Here is a 19,785-nt window from a genome sequence, read left to right on the forward strand (position 1 = left end):
GGGGAAACAACGCAGCAAACCTTTTTTTTTTTTTTCCGAATTGGCATGTCGTTTAAATAAAATTCATAAAATAAAGAAACATTGGTTCAGAAAAATAAATATTTGATTAAAATTTATTGTGTTTATATTACATTAACCATTGGCCGTCATAGTATATGCAGAGTAATTAATTAAACCCCATATCAATAAAGTATTGGCTCTACTGGTATCAGAGTCTTCTGAAGTAGTTTGACTGGGTTTGCTATCCAGTTCGAGTCGTAGGGAAGTCGTATTTGTTGGGAGAACATGTGTCTCTCAGTTCAAGCAGAGACTTCTAATCTGAGTTGTGGTACGAGCTTAAAGGTGCATTCTACAGTTGAAGTCCTCCCTAAAATACCTCGTGGTTAAGATAAAAAAAAAAATTAATCAAACCCCATTGAAAGTCAAAGTTGGTAACCGGCTAGCTAGAGCGCCATAATAAAATACAATAGATATAGCAAGTTAAATCATCTGAAAACCGACATGAAATGTTTAATTGGGCAAATAATGGCATTAGACTAATGCAGTAACATGATAATATCAAATAATAATTGTGTCATAGAGAGTGGTTTGCAAACAAACTTTTGCTAATCTTGATTGTGACACCCTATATAATAAACGAAATTAGCCCCCCTTTAATTGCCAATTGCCATAAGTTATAGTAGTAATTTTCTCAGCAATTTCATAATAATTCATCAGTCAGCTAGAAGAAAACAAATATTTTTCCTGCTTCTCGAATTGAAAAAACACCTATCTCGTAGTTTTTAGTTTTTCCTCAATGAATTTCTCTGTTTGTCAAAAACAATACTGTAAAACTCCCAAGATCTTATACTTTCCATTTCTTAAATACAACAATTTCTTTCTGATTTGCAGAAAAAAATTAATTCAGAACAACATATGACAATATGACTTCATATCATACAGTAATCATCATCTCTGTTTCCAACTGCAAAAGATCCGATTTCTAAAGTTATAAAGCATATATGTTTATTTCTCTGTGTGGAATAATTTGAGTTAGGTCGAAGTGCAAAAGATTTGACTTGAACTGTATTCTAAATGAAAATATAATTATAAATAATTGTAGACTAATAAAAAAACTAGTTTTGAAAAATAATAAAACAAGAATTTGAAAAAGACTATGCAATCGAGATATTCGATTGATCGATTCTTGACTACTTGCGTTTAATAACTGAGCCAATCGTCTATCCCACTTGTATTCAAAAAAATCCACTTTAATTTGTAGTTTATCGTAGTTTAATAAAAGATTCCAACTGGTAGTTTTGTTACTTTTGCTTTTGTGGAATATGCTCTTGCTTTTTCTGTCAGCATTAATTTGTAAGAAGAAGTTAAAAGGAACTACACAACCCCACACTGCAACATACTTCTCGGCTTCATAATGGCATGGCCCATTCCACGGCCGAAGTAGCTTTAGAAAGTGCAGAATCAATAATGTGGTTCAACGAATGTCCTACACATATTTTGCACCTTTTTCAAAGTTGAATTATTGAAAGCTAAACTTTTATTTAAAAAATATATATATATAACAACTTTTACTTTCTTGTGCGGTCGTGCCACCAACGATTAAAATATTAAAAGCAATTAACGTATAGTATTACTTTTCTCACCAACGTTTCCAACAAGGTTGATCGTGACAATGGGGAGGAGACAAACGCGCTGATTTTCTTTCTTTCTTTCTTTTTTTAAATTGGGATATCGTTTAAATAAAATTCATAAAATAAAGAAACAATTATTCAGAAAATTCCTATTTGATTAAAATTCATATTTGATTAAAATAAAGAAACAACGTTTCCAGTACACAGGCATGAAGAAGAATACCCAGAATATGGTATCCTTGGTTTTGTTCTCCAAACCTGTCCCTCTCTGACAAAAATCCCTCGCCGATCCAACAATCTATCAAATTCTCTTTAGAAATGCAATAATCTTTTGGATATAAACTACAATATAAGAGACATGATCTAATTGTGTCATTGGGCAAACTATCGTAACTGAATTTTAAAAGAGGTAAATGTTGTGAAAATTTTAATATACTCGCAAGTGCAAGAATCTAGAAATAGAGTAGTGGTAACAAGGTCGATCCCACAGGGATTGTTATAAATTGAAAAGTCTAATTTAAATCTAAAATTAATATTAATTCTAACCTAGTTGACCAAATTGAGTTTCTAAGAAAATTAAACCAATTAAACTAAGGAAGCAATTAAAATAAAGGAGAATTCAATAAGACAACAATTACCAAGGTTTTAGAATCCACTACTATTCAACTAGTAATTATCTAAATATTAATTAATCTCCAATTTTAGACTGACAACTCGAAATCAATCTATGTCATTTCATAAATATAACAATTAAACCCAATTAATTAAATCTAACATAGGTTCTTTTTCCGCTTAATAGTATGACATCTAAGTATCCCATGTGAACATATTGAATAACAAAGAGTCAAAGTTTTCCTAAGCACTTCATGTAAACAATTTAATGAAAGACATAAAATCAAAGATAATCATGTGTAAACTTTGTAAATCCAAGTATAGGTTTAATCGAATATTAATCCTAACAATCAATAATGCATGACAGAATTGATGAAAAGATTTTAATAACATCAAATTAATCATGTGAAATAAAAACCATAATTATTAAAGAACATATATGAAAATTAAATAAATAAAAAGATAATTATTTCATTGAATAGGGTTTCATCTTTAACTTCAGTATAAGAAAATTAGCTAGACATACTTAAATTAAGAACAACAAAAAAAATAAATCCAGCCATGGAAGTCGAACTACTGCAGATTTTCTTCTCTGTCTCGCGTTTTTCCTCCTCTGGCGGCTCTCCCCTACTCTAAAGCCAAAGTTTGGCTTTTATATTTTTAATCCCTAGCCGAATCCTTGTCAAATAATGATAGCTAGTGAATTGCTCACACAAGCTAAAATCAGCCCACTCTTGCAAAGCCCAATTAAACTTCCTTTAATCCTTCATGTGCTGGCAAAGCTTTTAACTTGTCTTGGCTTCTATCACGTGTACTCCAAAAAGAATTTTCATTCCTTTTCCACTCACGAAAGTCAAGTGCGGGTCCTTTCTATTGCTTTCCACCCCTTTATCTTCTTTGTCCGCATGTGCATGGGTAAATGAATTTGTGGAAGTCGGTTTCCTTGGCTTGAATTAACATGGCATAATTGTTTCCAAGTTAATTAAGCTTTAATGCCCACAAATTGAACTTCTTTATGCTCTTTTTGTCCATAATCTCTAATTAATTCCCTATTCAATAAAACAATACAATTAATTAAAAATAACAAATAAAAATAACTAACAATTAAATAATTAAGGGTAAAATATGTATATAAATTATGCTTATCAATAAACCTCATTTCCCAAACCTGGAAATTGAGAACTTGATGTTCTTAACACCTCAATTGCATAAGTCCATTCTTCAGGTGTCTTCTTGCAAGCCATAGCTCGGCCAGTGGTAATAAGTGCCAGCGGCAAACCACCACACTCCTTAGCCACTGTATGTGCTAGCTCAACAATATCAGGATGGCTATGTAGGGCTTCTTCCCCAACTTTCTGTCGAAACAATTCCCAAGCATCGATATCTGATAAGCACGCGACTTTAAATTTCTTATGAGCTTCCATCAAACCACAAACTTCTTCGGAACGGGTTGTGAATACCACTTTGGGTGCATTATTTTGTGGGCCAGGAAGAGGGACGCCCACTTTTGTTAAATCAACCCGCTGCCATAAGTCATCTAGCAACAGCACAAACTTCTTCTCCTTCAAAATCCTGAAGATGTCTAAAGCTTTCTGTTCAATTCTTCTATTCTTCCATGTATCATTCAACAAACCAATCTTCTCCCCGATAGTGTCTTGAATGTTTTCATGTCGCAAGTCTTTTGACACGACGACCCATATCACATAATTAAAATTAGTTGTACTCTCAAGAAATTTGTTGTTGATATGGGTCAATAGTGTAGTTTTACCGACACCGCCCATGCGGTATAGGCCGACAATTCCAGCTGGTTCTTCTACAAGACATCTCCAAACTTGCTCAAGTTGTGATTGCAAGCCTATTACTGTTGGCTCAGTAGGTCTCTCAGTTGCAGCAGGTTCTGGTACTTTCTCAGCCACCACCTCAAAAATTCCTTCGCCCATTAAAGTCTCCACAAGTTGCAGCTTTTTAGTCACCTTTTTTCCTAAGTCGTAGCTTGACCTGCAGTTCTTGGAACAGTAGCTCCCAAGACATAATCTCTGAATTTCTTGAGAGCCAACTCTTATCAGTTGATCAGCCTCAGCTTTAACAGCTTCCACCCTTGAAACCCACCCTTGCACTTGATTCAGGCGGCTCATTTGTTGCCTTTCAGCAATTTCAACCCTATTCATCACATCATCTATTGCTTCCACCCTTGAACCCCACACTATGAATTACAAGGGTCTCATTTGCAGTCATAGAGCAATTACAACCCTTATCATCACATAATTCTTTGCTTCAATTAACTTTTTCAATTTAGTCTGCAAATCAACAAGATTCTGTTCAAGCTTGCATCCGTATGCTGCTTTGTTGACAGTACAATTGCATCACGAGTGAATTGGATGCCGAAACTGTTACCCATTTTTCGTATGAGATTTCGACATATAAGGGAAAGATAAGTGGGAGGTAATAATTGTTTCTATATATATATATATAGAGAGAGAGAGAGAGAGAGAGAGAGAGAGAGTCATCAAACCCCATTGAAAGTCAATGTTGGGTAACCAACTGCACCATAATATATGTACTTCTGTAGTTTATACATCTATAATAGATAATTAAATGTCTTGCAATTCAGTTGAAAACCAGCTTGAATGTTTAATTAGGCAAATACTCGCATTAGATTAACGTAGTCACATAATAATGTCAAATAATTATTATCACAGACACTGATATTTAATCAAGTCTTGCTAATCTTGGTTGTGGCGTGTAATTAATAAAACGAAATTAACCGACCTTCTTAGTACTTGTGTGTGTGTGTGTTTTCTTAAAAAAATTTCACACTACAAATTTACTAATATTAATGTAATGGATATTCACAAACTTTGATCAACAATGAGAGTACTCTAAAAAGTTTGTTTTTAAAATAGGAGAATTTAGTATAAATAAATAGTTGAAAATTTTATCTTAATAAGTAATTGGAGGGAATTGAATCTTTTAATAGTAATATTTGACCCCTCTTACATTTTTGTAAAAACAAGAGAGCTATAGAAATGACATCCCTTGCTGCCGGTTTTGTTATCCATGTATTGTTGCAAAAAAATAAAATAAAATAAAAATCAATAATTAGGCTACAAAAACGGCTGAGAGGTTTTTAATTAATTAATCAATAATTAATTTTTTAACTTCCAGTGTCTCTTATGACATATATTGTTATCGCTGCTTGTTGATAAAACCTAGAGTATAAATGATTTTTAACCGATCTATTGATTTCATTGACTAATACTAGAGAAATTCATTGTGAGCCTGAAGAGTATTTGTGATCCTTTTCCCAACGTTGTGTAACTTTATCAACTTTATGTTTTTAATTTTGAACCCATACTAGCAAGATTAATAACCAAGTAATTAGATACATCGTAGCGTTGAACATTAGATCTAATGGTTTGATTTTAAAAAAGATCAAAATCAAACCTTGGGTTAAATTAGAGTTTTATAGACCAAAATAAACAAACAAAAGAAGGGAAGTGATGAGCCTTTCTCCTTGTACATTTTGTACGGTACAAAGAGGAATACAAGCATTAAAACAGATTAAAAAAAGAAAAAGGTAGAAAACCAAATGGAATGCAACGAACACATCCGCTGAGCAAACATAAAAGAGACAAAATAAAAAAGAATGGCACTGAGCACATTTTTTATTGGAGCGTCTCCAAAGAGTCTTGCAATAAGAGAGAGATGAAGCGGCACTTGATGGCGATAAAACCTGAATCCGGATCTCTGAGAGAGTACCTTCAAACGATCAGACCAAGTTACATAGATTACAATGAAGGAGATTAACAAGAGGAACTAATAAAAATTAAGAACATATTGTGCAAGTAGAGTAAGTTATTAGGTGCAGATGTCTGCATGAAGGAAATTAATGAGAAGAACTAATGTAAGAGAAAGCACGCACCAGAAATTAATCAAATGTGATGTCAGTCCAAAGTTTTGAAACAGGGAAGAAAAGCATTTCGAGTGGCTTCGTCCACCCATTCAAGCTGATCCCACCATTTTGTGTATCCACTAATAACAATGTTACGCTCTCTTGCACTATTGGAATCGAATGGAAGCTTTTTAAGCTTATGGCAATTCATTGCCCTCAAATATTTCAGAAGTGGGAAGGACAGGGGCATCCAGTAAATGCTCTTCAAATTTATTGCACCAACTAAATCAAGATATTGAAGCTTTGCAAATGGGTTTAGATTTGCCGTTACCTCTGGAACTGCGGCAAATTTTCCCACACTTACCATTTCTTCCATAGCAACGCAACCTAATACTTCAATAGACTCGAGGTTTGGAGCGAAGACAAGGAATGTCAAGTCCTTCAACTTATAGGAATTGACAATTTCAACCTTCTTAAGACTGTGGAAAACAAATTGTTGAACTTCCCCCGTATAATCCATCTTTAACTCCTCCAACTTTTTACACTCTGCAATACGTAATCTGTTAAGTTGCTTCAGATCTGCCAAGGCTGAAACTTCAAGCGATGTCGAATCGTTGAAGCATTGGAGTAAGAGTGCTCGAGTACAACATCGTAACTTATGCGAGCTCAAAACGCTTTGGAGACCATGAGAACTTCTCAAGGTGAAGCTAATCACTTCTAAATATTTCAAACCAAGCAGTTCCTCTACTATGAGTGCACCCCCACCAAAAAAAATGCTGTCTTCGGATGCTCCATCAAAGGCATTATGACTAGCACCAAACATTCTCAGGACATGTAACCTTGAAAGATTAGATATTAGTTGACGTGGAATTGTAATTAAATTCCTTGTCCATTCCAAATTCAAACACTTGAGATTTACCAATGCCTTTAACTCTCCTGGCAACTCTGATATATCTGATTCCGAAAGATCAAGATGTTGCAGTGAAACCAGATCTGAAATCCCTACGGGGAGTTCAGTTAGTTCGGCGTGCGACAAATTTAAAACTTTGAGAGAGGGCATAAATCGGAAGAAGTCATTGTGGATCATCTGTAGCTTATTTTGGTTAAGAAACAAAGTAAGGAGATGACGGCATGTAGCAACCTCAGACAGATTCGTAATTTGATTGTCCATCAATGAAATTCTCCTCACATTTTCCCAACCTTTGACCTCTGGCGCTTCTGTCAATCCAACACCTGCATAAACCAAAAAATTCTCTTTCTCCTTTTCAATGTCGCATACAATCCACAGTGCCATATCTCGAATCACATCGTGCATTTTTACTTTCCCATCTCCTCCCTCTTCCAGTAAACAGGCGTGAAGAAGAATACCCAGAATATGGTATCCTTGGTTTTGTTCTACAAACCTGTCCCTCTCTGTCAAAAATCCCTCGCCGATCCAACAATCTATCAACTTCTCTTTAGAAATGCAATAATCTTCTGGATATAAACTACAATATAAGAGACATGATCTAATTGTGTCACTGGGCAAACTATCGTAACTGAATTTTAAAAGAGGGTAAACCTCATTTCCCAAACCTGGAAATTGAGAACTTGATGTTCTTAACACCTCAATTGCATAAGTCCATTCTTCTGGTGTCTTCTTGCAAGCCATAGCTCGGCCAGTGGTAATAAGTGCCAGCGGCAAACCACCACACTCCTTAGCCACTGTATGTGCTAGCTCAACAATATCAGGATGACTATGTAGGGCTTCTTCTCCAACTTTCTGTCGAAACAATTCCCAAGCATCGATATCTGATAAGCACGCGACTTTAAATTTCTTATGAGCTTCCATCAAACCACAAACTTCTTCGGAACGGGTTGTGAATACCACTTTGGATGCATTATTTTGTGGGCCAGGAAGAGGGACGCCCACTTTTGTTAAATCAACCCGCTGCCATAAGTCATCTAGCAACAGCACAAACTTCTTCTCCTTCAAAATCCTGAAGATGTCTAAAGCTTTCTGTTCAATTCTTCTATTCTTCCATCCACCGTTCAACAAACCAATCTTCTCCCCGATAGTTTCTTGAAGGTTTTCAAGTCGCAGGTCTTTTGACACGACGACCCATATCACATAATTAAAATTAGTTGGACTCTCAAGAAATTTGTTGTTGATCTGGGTCAATAGTGTAGTTTTACCGACACCGCCCATGCCGTATAGGCCAACAATTCCGACTGATTTTTCTTCAAGACATCTCCAAACTTGCTCGAGTTGTGATTGCAGGCCTACTACTGTCGGCTCGATAGGCCTTTCATCCGCTACTGATTCTGGAGCTCTCTCAGCTACCACTTCAAAGGCTCCTTCGGCCATTAAGGTCCCGACATCTCTTAGCTTTTTAGCCACTTGTTTGCCAAGCTTGTAGCTTGAATGGCAGTTCTTGGAACAGTAGCCTCCAAGACATAGTTTCTCAATTTCTTGAGAGCCATGTCTTATCAATTCATCAGCTTCAGCTTTAACAGCGTCCACCCTCGAAAGCCAGCCTTGAACTTTGTTCAGCCTTGTCATCATTGGTTGCCTTTCAGCGTTGACGACTCTCGCCATCACATCGTTCTTTGCTTCGATTAGTTTTACCAATTCAGTCTCCAAGGCTATGACATTTTCTTGCAGGTTTCTTATATATGCTGCTTTTCCAAGAAAGCAATCCAGGCAACGATTGAAAATAGCGCCATCGCATGAGATTGAGATTTGCAAAATGTTACCCATTTTTTTTTTTTTTTTGGATAATAGAAAACAACTACGAGAAACCAAGATAATTTTAGCAGAAGCTGGTGCGGATTGAAAAAAATTTGTGTTTTGTAAATTTAGAAAGATTAGGCATGTACCATTCGCGACTGCTTTACTTGCATTCAATAAATTGGCCTTTTGCTTTTGTAATTTTTTTTTTTTTGACCGAGAGGTATCTTGAGGAAGATCTTCACCTATAGAATGTTATTTTAAGTTCGTACCATAATTCTCTTAATTATAGAAGATATTTTTAAATTTATACTATAATTTAAATTAAAAGTCTCTATTCGAATTGAGAGGTACAGATTTTTTTAATAAAAATAACTTTTCTATGACTTAAAATAAAGAATAAACTCAATCAAGTTACTTAAGGATAGGGATGGCAAAAATCCCCACGGGGATGGGTACCCTCGGGGATTTTCCCCATTCGGGGAGGGTACGGGGATAATTTTATACCCAATTTTTTTTTCGGGGAGGGGACGGGGAAAATTTTTTACCCAACTTTTTATTCGGGGAGGGGACGGGGATGAGGCTGAATCCCCATCCCCTACCCATTTCCCCATTTTAATTTTTAATTTTATTTTTATTTTTAAAATTACTAATAAATAAATAACAAAATTATAAATATTGTTAAAAATAATAAATATCAAAATAGTTGTATGTTGGGAAAGTGGTCACCCTTTGCCGGGAATTAGTTGAAGAGTATTAATTGAAGTTTTCACCAACTGTTTATTGCTTTGATTATACTGGTAGTAGTTCTTCTACTAGATCTACAGGGGATTCTTATAAGAAAGCAACCAAATGGATGACAGGTTTTAATGATTATGTAAACAATGGAGATTGTACAGTTGTTGCAGATGAATTAGATTCATATTTGGATGAGAAAGTTATATCTCGGATGGAAGATTTTAATATTTTGAGTTGGTGGAAGACAAATGCTAATAGGTATCCTACATTAGCTCGAATTGCTAGAGATATTTTGGCAATTCCAATTACAACAGTTGCTTCTGAATCAGCTTTTAACACTAGTGGTAGAGTTGTGAGCTCATACCATAACAAACTTCATCCAAGCACATTGGAGGCCTTAATGTGCTGTCAAAGTTGGTTACGAGCTTACAATAGCGGTATGAGTTTATTTTAATATGATTAATTTAAAATCGAAAATAAAAAATGTATTAGACTATTAATTATTCGGGGACCGGGGACCCTCGGGGATCCCCTGTTATTATTCGGGGAGGGGATGGGGATTCTCTCAAGCAATTTTGACGGGGACGGGGAGGGGACGGAGACATATGCAAAACATCGGGGATGGGTATGGGGAGATTGGTCCCCTCCCCTCCCCTCCCCATTGCCATCCCTACTTAAGGACCTATTATCAGTGAAGCCATCCTTTTACATTTGTAATTAATTTAACATTTATCCTCAGCTTGTAATTTAATAAAAGAATTCTTCTTGTTGTCATTGTGACCTTGCTTTTTGTTGTTCCTTTTGTAATTAAATATAACAACTTTTGCTTTTTTGTGCCACTAACGATTAAAATATTAAAAGCAATTAACGTATAATATTACTTTTCTGACCAAGGCTTCCAACAAGGTTGATCATGATAATTGAGGGGAAACAACGCAGCAACCCTTTTTTTGTTTCCGAATTGGCACGTCGTTTAAATAAAATTCATAAAATAAAGAAACATTGGTTCAGAAAATTTATTGTGTTTATATTACATTAACCATTGGCCGTCATAGTATATGCAGAGTAATTAATCAAACCCCATTGAAAGCCAAAGTTGGTAACCGGCTAGCTAGAGCGCCATAATAAAATACAATAGTATAGCTAGTTAAATCATCTTAAAACCGACATGAATGTTTAATTAGCCAAATAATGGCATTAGACTAATGTAGTAACATGATAATATCAAATAATAATTGTCATCATAGAGAGTGGTTTGCAAACAAACTTTCGCTAATCTTGATTGTGACACCCTATATATAATAAACGAAAATAGCCCCCCTTTAATTGCCAATTGCCATAAGTTATAGTAGTAATTTTCTCAGCAATTTCATAATAATTCATCAGTCTGCTAGAAGAAAACAAATATTTTTCCTGCTTCTCGAATTGAAAAAACACCTATCTCGTAGTTTTTAGTTTTTCCTCACTGAATTTCTCTGTTTGTCAAAAACAATACTGTAAAACTCCCAAGATCTTATACTTTCCATTTCTTAAATACAACATTTCTTTCTGATTTGCAGAAAAAAATTAATTCAGAACAACATATGACAATATGACTTCATATCATACAGTGCAAGAAAACTGAACCCTTTGTAGAAGATAAAATGCTTCCTCTGTTAGCGTGAAACAGCCGACGAAACACATAGTTCAACTTCATTGTTGACTTCATAAAAAATTAATGTTAGGGACCTTCAGAAATTTCGGCATTTGAGTAGTAACTTGAATGGCAATTACAAACAAGCCGCCGCATTATGTTAAACATTTGAATTAGTAACAAAATTTAAGAAAAATTTAAGAAAATTATTATATGTCATGTTATTAACATAGACCCTTAGTTCGGAGCCTCATATTGGAGAACAGTTATGTTATTTTATTTTATTATATTATATTTGAAGTTAAGATATAATAAACATTGAAATACTTAAATATTTAGGAATGCTTTTCAAAAGTGATAAAAGAAATATACGTTACACACTCATAATTAAGCACTTCCAAAAACACACCCTAATTAATAATGACATCATATTATAATGTATCCCAAATCCGTTCATCAAATGACGATTTAAGAGCACTCTCAAACACACCATAATAAGATTATATTTTTCCAATCCATACAGTTTTTGATGTATATTTTCAAACTTCTCATGATCAGACACATGGGTACAAATCATATTTTCTAAGCTCTGAAATCCCCAGATCATGATATCAAATGTCGGAATTATTTATAACTATTGTGAGAGGTCTGGAGGTAAGCTAATCCAGCCAATCATACTGTTATGACTTTGACTGTCGAGGAAGAAATATTCAAGCTGCAAAAGTAAAGAACACATAAGAATGCTAGGATTGATTATAGGGAGCAGTTTCAGAGACAAATTGAAAGTGAAGCTGCATTAAATTCCACGTCACTACCTGGATGAGGGGGTTCGTTGCTCCTGCTAGCATTGTTGGATTGCAAAGGATTAGGCATCGCATTCTGAGACCTGGACTCCATTGAAAGCATCTTCAGAGATATTTTCCGCAGATAATCCGACTGAAATTTGAGACCAGTACAAAATGATTAATCATAGTACTCCATGTTGCCAAAATGATCAAAGAATATAAAACAGAAAACATGACCTAATTGTCGTGCAATGAATATAAATAAATTAAAATAATAAAATATGGTTTGAACAGATAATAAAAATGCTGGAGGCTATTAGGTGAAAATCTTCTTTCCAACAATAGCCACTATATGATGGCAACGACAAAAATGAATATATATATATATATTTCAGTTCCTTTCTTTTTTTTTTCTTTCTTCAGTTTCACAGGTTAGAAGATTTGCAACTTTTTCCTCTTCCAACTTCATTCTTCTCTCCCTTTTTTAAAAAAAATAAAAAAAATTTCAACAACGGCATCATCCGCTTTATCGTCACCACAAATTAATGACCATCAAGAGCCAATATCATTTGATACTTATTTACCCCATTTCCCTCCTCTTTTTTCCACTCTCCCTCTTTGGAGACTTTTCTTTCCCAATTTCCCAAGTACATGGCTACTTTGCACCACATATACATGTCTGTGCTTCCATGTGCACGGTTCACACATAGATTTACACAAATAAATATCAGGAATCTTTAAAAGGAAAAGAAACACATAGGAACAGCCCTGCATTGAAGCACATATATAAGAAAAGAGTATTTACATACAAGTCAAACAAAAAAAGCCTCAAACTGGAATTACCTGACTTGTGGCAGAAGTATATATCTTTTCTTCAAATCGCCCGGCCATGTTCTTGAGTTCATTTAATCCCTCTGGGCTAGAAAATGGAAGATGTCTCTTCAATGTATCCATTCTATTAAAAAACACTATGTTAATGAGTCACTATGCACATTGTTCAGTTTCTCAGAGAACACTCAATCAGTATACAATATGAAGTATTTGAATTCTCAGGCCAAGATCATAATTTGACGAAAATACAAAGTACATAATATCTATATGTAAAGGAAGCACAGTACTCTCTGGCAATTACCCTTCTTATCTGAAAGAATCAGGGAACTTTGTTACATTTAACTCTTGAGCAGGAAAGAGTAGAAACAGACAATTATTTCAGCAAGTCTTCTTTGGAAATCAAGGGGCCATTCAGCCTTGACAGCTATAGTCCATGAACTGATAGCTGGAAGACCAATATAATTAATGATACAGTTCCGTTCATTTCGGTATGCAGACAGCCAACACCAAAATATCTAATTTTGTGTGCCAACTATTGTACAATTTTCTGGGCAATAGGCTTTAAAGGGAACCAATTCAAGCAAGGCCAGAATCAGACAAAAGGAATTGCAATAAGTGACCCAAAATGTGTATCACTATAGCACCCAGTACATGACACAAAATGCGAAAAGTAACGTATCTCAAAAAATGAAATAATAGTGCTAGATCTCGACACATTTTCTAATCGAGGAGCTGAAATGTCACAAGAAACAGAATGGGCATATATTTTACCTATAATGGTGAGCTGAATTTAATAGTTTTGAAACTGAATCAAGAAAGGGCAGGAACGTTTGATAAGGGAATGCTTCATTCTTCAAATTCTTTATTTGCATCAATGTTCTATATAAGCACAATAACGATGCATATCATTTGGTCGATTGATACAGCATGACATAGTCACTCTAGGATGTAGCCATATCTCAGATAGGATTTCACACTCAAATTTTGTATTTGGTGAGCAATGCCTGTGCTTTTATTCGCAAGAATATATCCACAATAAGAAAATAGGAAAATAAATTCTGAGAAGCAAATAACTAGTTTTGATGGGAGCCATACCCGGTAAAAAATTCTATTCTTCTATGGAAATGGTATTGCCACTCAAATCACTGCCACTTAATACTAATACGAGCTAAAACCATAAAAGATATCCCAAAAACTATATAGAGGTTCTCGAGTAGATGAATTATGGCTGGGAGGAGAAAAAAAGACACGTACATTTTGTTGACAATTCTTCGTCGGGATTCTTGAGATAACTGATTTCTCCAGTCACTTGGGTCCAGCCCAGCTACCCCCTTCTGTCGAGAAGTCATCACATTCTAAGCCAATGAAAAAAAATTGCATATATTAGACCAAAACTAAATGTAATATTAAAACAAACCTGCAAAGAACGAAAATAACATTTAACTTAAGCAGGTAAAAATTAATATCAGATTCATAATATCATACAGAAGCACAATAGAAATTTTACATCGAGAGCACATCAAAAACAGAGAGAGAAGGGCAAAGAAGAAAAGTTAATTGCACCAACTTTTCGCTAATTCACAACTGTTACTGCAAAATCAAACTTCCTTTTCTTTTTTTCCCTCATAGTTGCTATCAAGCATACAAAGTAAATAATTTAAATGCTTCATTACTGTAGAAAGATTCTTTAAAAATCAGCACCCATTTCCTGGCTGTTGCTGACATCAGCATATTGCTTGATCTATTCTCCCATATGCATACCAGCATCCAAGTACTTTTGGTTTGTAATTTCTGGTCGAGAAAATCAATATTTTCTATGGAATTACACTCCCAAATATTCACCATATTAGCCAAATTAAGTTCATAAAACAACATCAAAAGTCTAACCCATCATAATTCCTTATATATGACACACACAACCTGAAAACTCACAAGTCTGTTAGCCAAAATAGCCACAATACATAACCGTTTTGTGGAGTCAATCATGTCATAATTTCATTTAAGCAGAATGTTTTAATCCAATCAATTGTCATAACAAAGATGCAGTTTAATGACTGTCTTTCTGAATATCATGAAATAATTATAGATGGCTCATCATATTTCTCAACAAAATTTCAAAGTAATACATAATAACGCTCAATAGTATATAAGCCCCACAAGGCTCACTAATTTCTTCCTCTATGAGCTCATATGGGCTTCTCATTAAAGCAAATAAACACTCCAAAAAAAAAAAAAAGTCACAACATGGGTTCTGTTTGTTTCATGGCAAAGTTTCTATTTTTGATCAAGTTGGTGAATACCTACATAACAAAAAATAGTAATCACAACAGATAAAAACAAAAGGAAGCATCTGCATACAAAAATCTGATGCTAAGGCAAACTCTTGGGTCTAAAAAATTCATCAAGCACTTAAATTCATGGTATCATAAGATCATTTAAATAACAATATATAAACACACACTCAAAAATAGCACCTGGGTTGACAGTGGATTTCCTCTTGAAATTCCCATCTCTGCGTTTGATTGCAGTATTGGTATCAATTGATTCAATTCTTTAACAAGCTTTAAGCTTTTGCACATGTAAAGCAAGCTTTGTGGCTAGAGAATACAAATAAATAAATTTTAGTTTGCTTTCAAATGAATAACTGCCACGTGTATTTTTAAGTTTAAGATTATTAACATTGTGATCGCTGTTATTCTCAGCTAAATTTATATATATGGCCTCTTCAAATATATATATATATATGGCGATTGGAATCTTAAAATTACTTTAAAATAGAGAACAACCGTATATAAAATAAATAAATAATAAAATATATATTATAATTTTAATTATGTAATTATGATTGGTGTTTTATTTTAAAACAACTTCAAAATAGCTAGATTCACTCTCTCTCTCTCTCTATATATATATATCAATGAAAAAGGGCAAAACAATAACTTTACTCATTTTGGCATATAAATCCTTCTTAGTTCAAATTAGTTATATTTAGGTCCTTGACTGCCATTGACCGTGAAGAGAAGTGTTTATCAATTCAAGAAATGACTATTTAACCCTTATTTAATTAAATAACCAAAAGGGGTAACAATATAAATAAATGTTTGTTCATGATAGAGTTAATATCTGGTTTACTCAATAAACAGTATAGAGTTGTGGCTTTTTTTTTCCCTAATAATTTTAAGGTATCTGAACTTAGATTATATTTGAATTTAGTTAAATGCATATGATTGAATGACATTTTTTTTTTCAACATGAGATTATAAATGATTGAATATTAGTAATTTAATACTAATATACTTTGAACTTGTACTTACATAACTTATATCTAAAAGCTAAAACTATTTTCAAGTTGAATATAATTCGATAAAATAACAAGACTTTATTTAATGACATAAAAAATATAATATTGACTTTTAAAAAAAATTAATTAGATATAAATATACATTACGTGCAGGGGCGAAGCTAGGAATCTTTTATACACTGGACTAAACTAAATTTTTTTCAAGTAAATTCTAAATATGGAATTTATCTAAAAAAACAGACAAAAGCTTAAAGAAAGTTTAGTTAGTACATCAAAGTTGTATAATTAAGTCAAAAAAGAAATTCAAATATAATTAGAGACTGTTGAAGTTGTGTCTTACAAAGATTCAAAGTGTTAAATTCTGTGTCTTCGCAACTTTGTTAGAGAGAGAAATGGAAAATTTCAAAATAAGATGGAGTATGGAAGAAGCAATTTGGGAAAATGATGACATGAGCTTTTAACTCTTCGGCAACTCTTAGATGCTCGTGTATGGAAGATCAAGATGTTGTATTCAAACCAGCATTGAAATCCCTCAAGGAAAATTGGTTAGCCATGTAATATTACTTTCAAAGCTCATTTGAACTCATATTAAATAGAAAATCAACATTCACTAAGCAAAACCTTCATTCCTTGCAATAAAATTTCTAAGAAAACAACCAAATCAAAACAAGATACCATTCTACAAACTCACATTGCAGTATTGCAGCATAGTTACAGACATCTTTTACATAATAACTACATCTGCTCAATGCTGTGTGGATGTTATTCCTGTGCTTTTACCCCAAAAGAACTTTCATACATATCACCCCATGAGAGCTGCAAGGCAAGACAAAACTTCCCCAAGACAGAATTGTTAAATTGTTCACTTCTTCAGGTTCCACGGGGTACAACGGATAAACACTTGCTTAAATTGTTTGCATATAAACACTTGCTAAAAGTGGCTAAATCAAAAAGAAGGAACAACTAAGAATTCTTTGTCCTCTACTTGCTAGAATGTTAAACAACACAGATGGTTGGTATATCAGTCATAATTTTTTCTTAATAAAAAAGGGCAGATTAAAGTACAGAATTCATAAACACAGCCATGTCGCGAATCACTTCATGCATTTTTACTTCATTGTCTCCTCCCTCTTCCAATAAACAAGCATGAAGAAGGATGCCCAAAATGTAGTACCCTTGGTTTTGTTCTCCAAACCTGACACTTTCGTCCAAAAATCCCTCACCAATCCAACAATATATTAAAATCTCTTTAGAAATCAAATAATCCTCTGGATATAAACTGTTGGGATTATATGCTCTTTTAAAGTATATTAATTTATTTTCTAATTAGTAAAATATTTGAGATATTTTCAATTACATAAATATATATTGAATAAAGTCCGTTTAATTATAATATATGTATTTATGTGATCATCATATGGATTCACAGAAGACATAAATACAAGTTATCTTATGATTAAATAAATTTAGTTCGCAGTTGATAAAAAGAGTTAGGCGCTCTATTTATGTTTAAACTGTAGTAAATTCATTAAATGATTTGTCTTAATCATATATGAATTTACTGATGTAGTTTGACTACATTGAGTTAGATCACATATGAGATTTAATTAACCTTGAAATAATTGTCAGACTTATTAAATCTTAAGTTAGTTATGATTTCATAATTGTAATTGTTATTCCATTTGAGCTACCAATGGACACGACACACAATTGTGGTCAAGATTACTCGGTATCTTGGTGGGAGCAATTATGAGTATTGGAGTTATAGATTAACAATATAGAATTTGTACAACACATCTCTTTATGGGTTTTCGGCACTTGATTATAGAATTCTTTGGTCAGAGTGTGTCAACATATTTAGTATGTTAAAAATGATTATTAGAAAAAATCAGTAAGTATCAAAGAATAAGATGTAATTAAATCGATTGGATAGTTGAGATATCGATTTAATTAACAATGTGGTACAAATGATTATGCAGTAAAGAAATTAATGTGGTTTGTGACGAATTATTATTCGAGCATACAATTATGAAAGTCAGTTCCAATCTTTTAGTGGTGTAGATTTGGAATTAAATAATTAGACTAGTTTAATTACATGCCTAATTATTGTAGCCACTATTGTATGTTCCCAAATGATCTCTGGGTTAACTCATTTAATTGACTGCACCATTACTGGATTAATAAGCAAGATAACTAGCTATTTGAGTCAAAAGCCTAAATATATCATTTAGTGGAGGCTCCATTTAATATGCTTATGTATAAGGGGCTTTATGTTATTTTACTAGCCGGGCCCCCTATGGAAAAAAGCAAGTAACGTGACTTTTCTTCATTATTTGGAGTTTAGAGTTTTCACTAAAGGGAGATATAAAAAGTTTATTTTCTAAAAAGAAAAAGAGAGCAGTCACTTTATAAAAAAAAATTTCTCTATATTGTTGAGAGAAAATTTTTCTCGTGCTAGTTGCTTTAGTGGTGATAAAGGCACTCACACGTCAAGTGCAGATCAAACCTGAGTCATAACTTGGAAGATCATTGGTGACAGTTCGTGATCTAACAGACGTGGTGGTGACGGATCATGATTTGGGAGCCTAAATCATTTCAGCGGAAAAACCTGGAAGGTTATTGGTGACAGTTCGTGATCTAATAGGCATAGTGGTGACGGATCGTGATTTGGGAGCTTAAATCATTTCAGCGGAAAAAGTCAAATTAGATTTTCAAGGTACGATTTATAGATTACATATTTTTATATATTGTATTAGAGCGGTCCTAAAAAGTTTTTAAAAAATTTAAAAAACTGATTTTTCTCCTTCATAAACTACAATATAAGAGACAAGATCTAATTGTATCATTGGGCAAACAATCATAACTGAATTTTAAAAGAGGATTTACGTCTTTTCCTGAACCTGAAAACTCATAAGCTGATGTTCTTAACACTTGAATTGCATACCTCCATTCTCTAGGCGTCCGCTTGCAAGCTATAGCTCGACCAATGGTGATAAGTGCAAGCGGCAAACCAACACACTTCTTGACCACTGTTTGGGCAAGCTCTAGGATATCATGATGGCTGTCAAGTGTTTCTAACCCAACTTTCTGTCGAAGCAGTTCCCAAGCATCGTTATCTGATAAGCATTCCACTTTAAAATTCTTGTTAGCTTCCACGAGGCCGCAAACAAACAAGCCTGGTTTTAAATACGACTTTAGATGCATTGTTTTTAAGGCCAGGAGGAGGGACGCCCGCCTTTGTTTAGATCAACTCGCTCCCATTTATCATCTAGCAACAATACAAACTTCTTTTTACTCAAAAACCTGAAGATTTCTAGAGCTTTCTCTTCAGAATTTTTATTCTTCCATGAATCACCATCCAACAAACCTACCTTCTTCCCGACAATTTCTTGAATTTTTTCAAGTTGTAGGTCTTTCGAAACTACAATCCATATCACACAATCAAAATCAGTTGAACTCACAAGAAATTTGTTGTTGATATGGGTTAATAGAGTAGTTTTACCGACACCACCCATGCCATATAGACCAACAATTCCAGCTGGTTCTTCTACAAGACATCTCTCTTAGTCACCACCTCAAAAGCTCCTTCGCCCATTAAAGTCTTCACATCTTGTAGCGTTTTACCCACTTGTTTCCCAAACTTATAGCTCGA

At 33.9% G+C, this 19,785-nt stretch overlaps 3 protein-coding genes across 3 annotated transcripts; all 3 read right to left on the reverse strand.

The window, feature by feature from the left end:
- Positions 1-2,781: 2,781 nt before the first annotated feature.
- Positions 2,782-4,733, reverse strand: LOC18036964 (probable disease resistance protein At5g63020). The gene is made up of 2 exons (XM_024180197.1): positions 3,412-4,733; positions 2,782-3,292 (listed from the first exon to the last, which is right to left on the reverse strand). Exons 1-2 carry the CDS (start codon positions 4,409-4,411, stop codon positions 3,285-3,287), a joined length of 1,008 nt encoding a protein of 335 aa, XP_024035965.1. The 5' UTR covers positions 4,412-4,733; the 3' UTR covers positions 2,782-3,284.
- Positions 4,734-5,992: 1,259 nt separating this feature from the next.
- LOC18036486 (probable disease resistance protein At5g63020) lies at positions 5,993-8,875 on the reverse strand. Its single transcript, XM_006427427.2, has 2 exons — positions 6,166-8,875; positions 5,993-6,002 (listed from the first exon to the last, which is right to left on the reverse strand). The coding sequence occupies exon 1, from the start codon at positions 8,873-8,875 to the stop codon at positions 6,188-6,190; it is 2,688 nt and encodes an 895-aa protein (XP_006427490.1). The 3' UTR covers positions 5,993-6,002; positions 6,166-6,187.
- A 2,696-nt stretch (positions 8,876-11,571) lies between these two features.
- Positions 11,572-15,453, reverse strand: LOC18036487 (mediator of RNA polymerase II transcription subunit 15a). Its single transcript, XM_006427428.2, has 5 exons — positions 15,307-15,453; positions 14,087-14,187; positions 12,845-12,956; positions 12,032-12,152; positions 11,572-11,931 (listed from the first exon to the last, which is right to left on the reverse strand). The coding sequence occupies exons 1-5, from the start codon at positions 15,409-15,411 to the stop codon at positions 11,927-11,929; spliced, it is 444 nt and encodes a 147-aa protein (XP_006427491.1). The 5' UTR covers positions 15,412-15,453; the 3' UTR covers positions 11,572-11,926.
- Positions 15,454-19,785: the final 4,332 nt, after the last annotated feature.

The sequence above is a fragment of the Citrus clementina genome, unplaced genomic scaffold (genome assembly GCF_000493195.1).
Source record: "Citrus clementina cultivar Clemenules unplaced genomic scaffold, Citrus_clementina_v1.0 scaffold_7, whole genome shotgun sequence".
Taxonomy (NCBI): domain Eukaryota; kingdom Viridiplantae; phylum Streptophyta; class Magnoliopsida; order Sapindales; family Rutaceae; genus Citrus; species Citrus x clementina.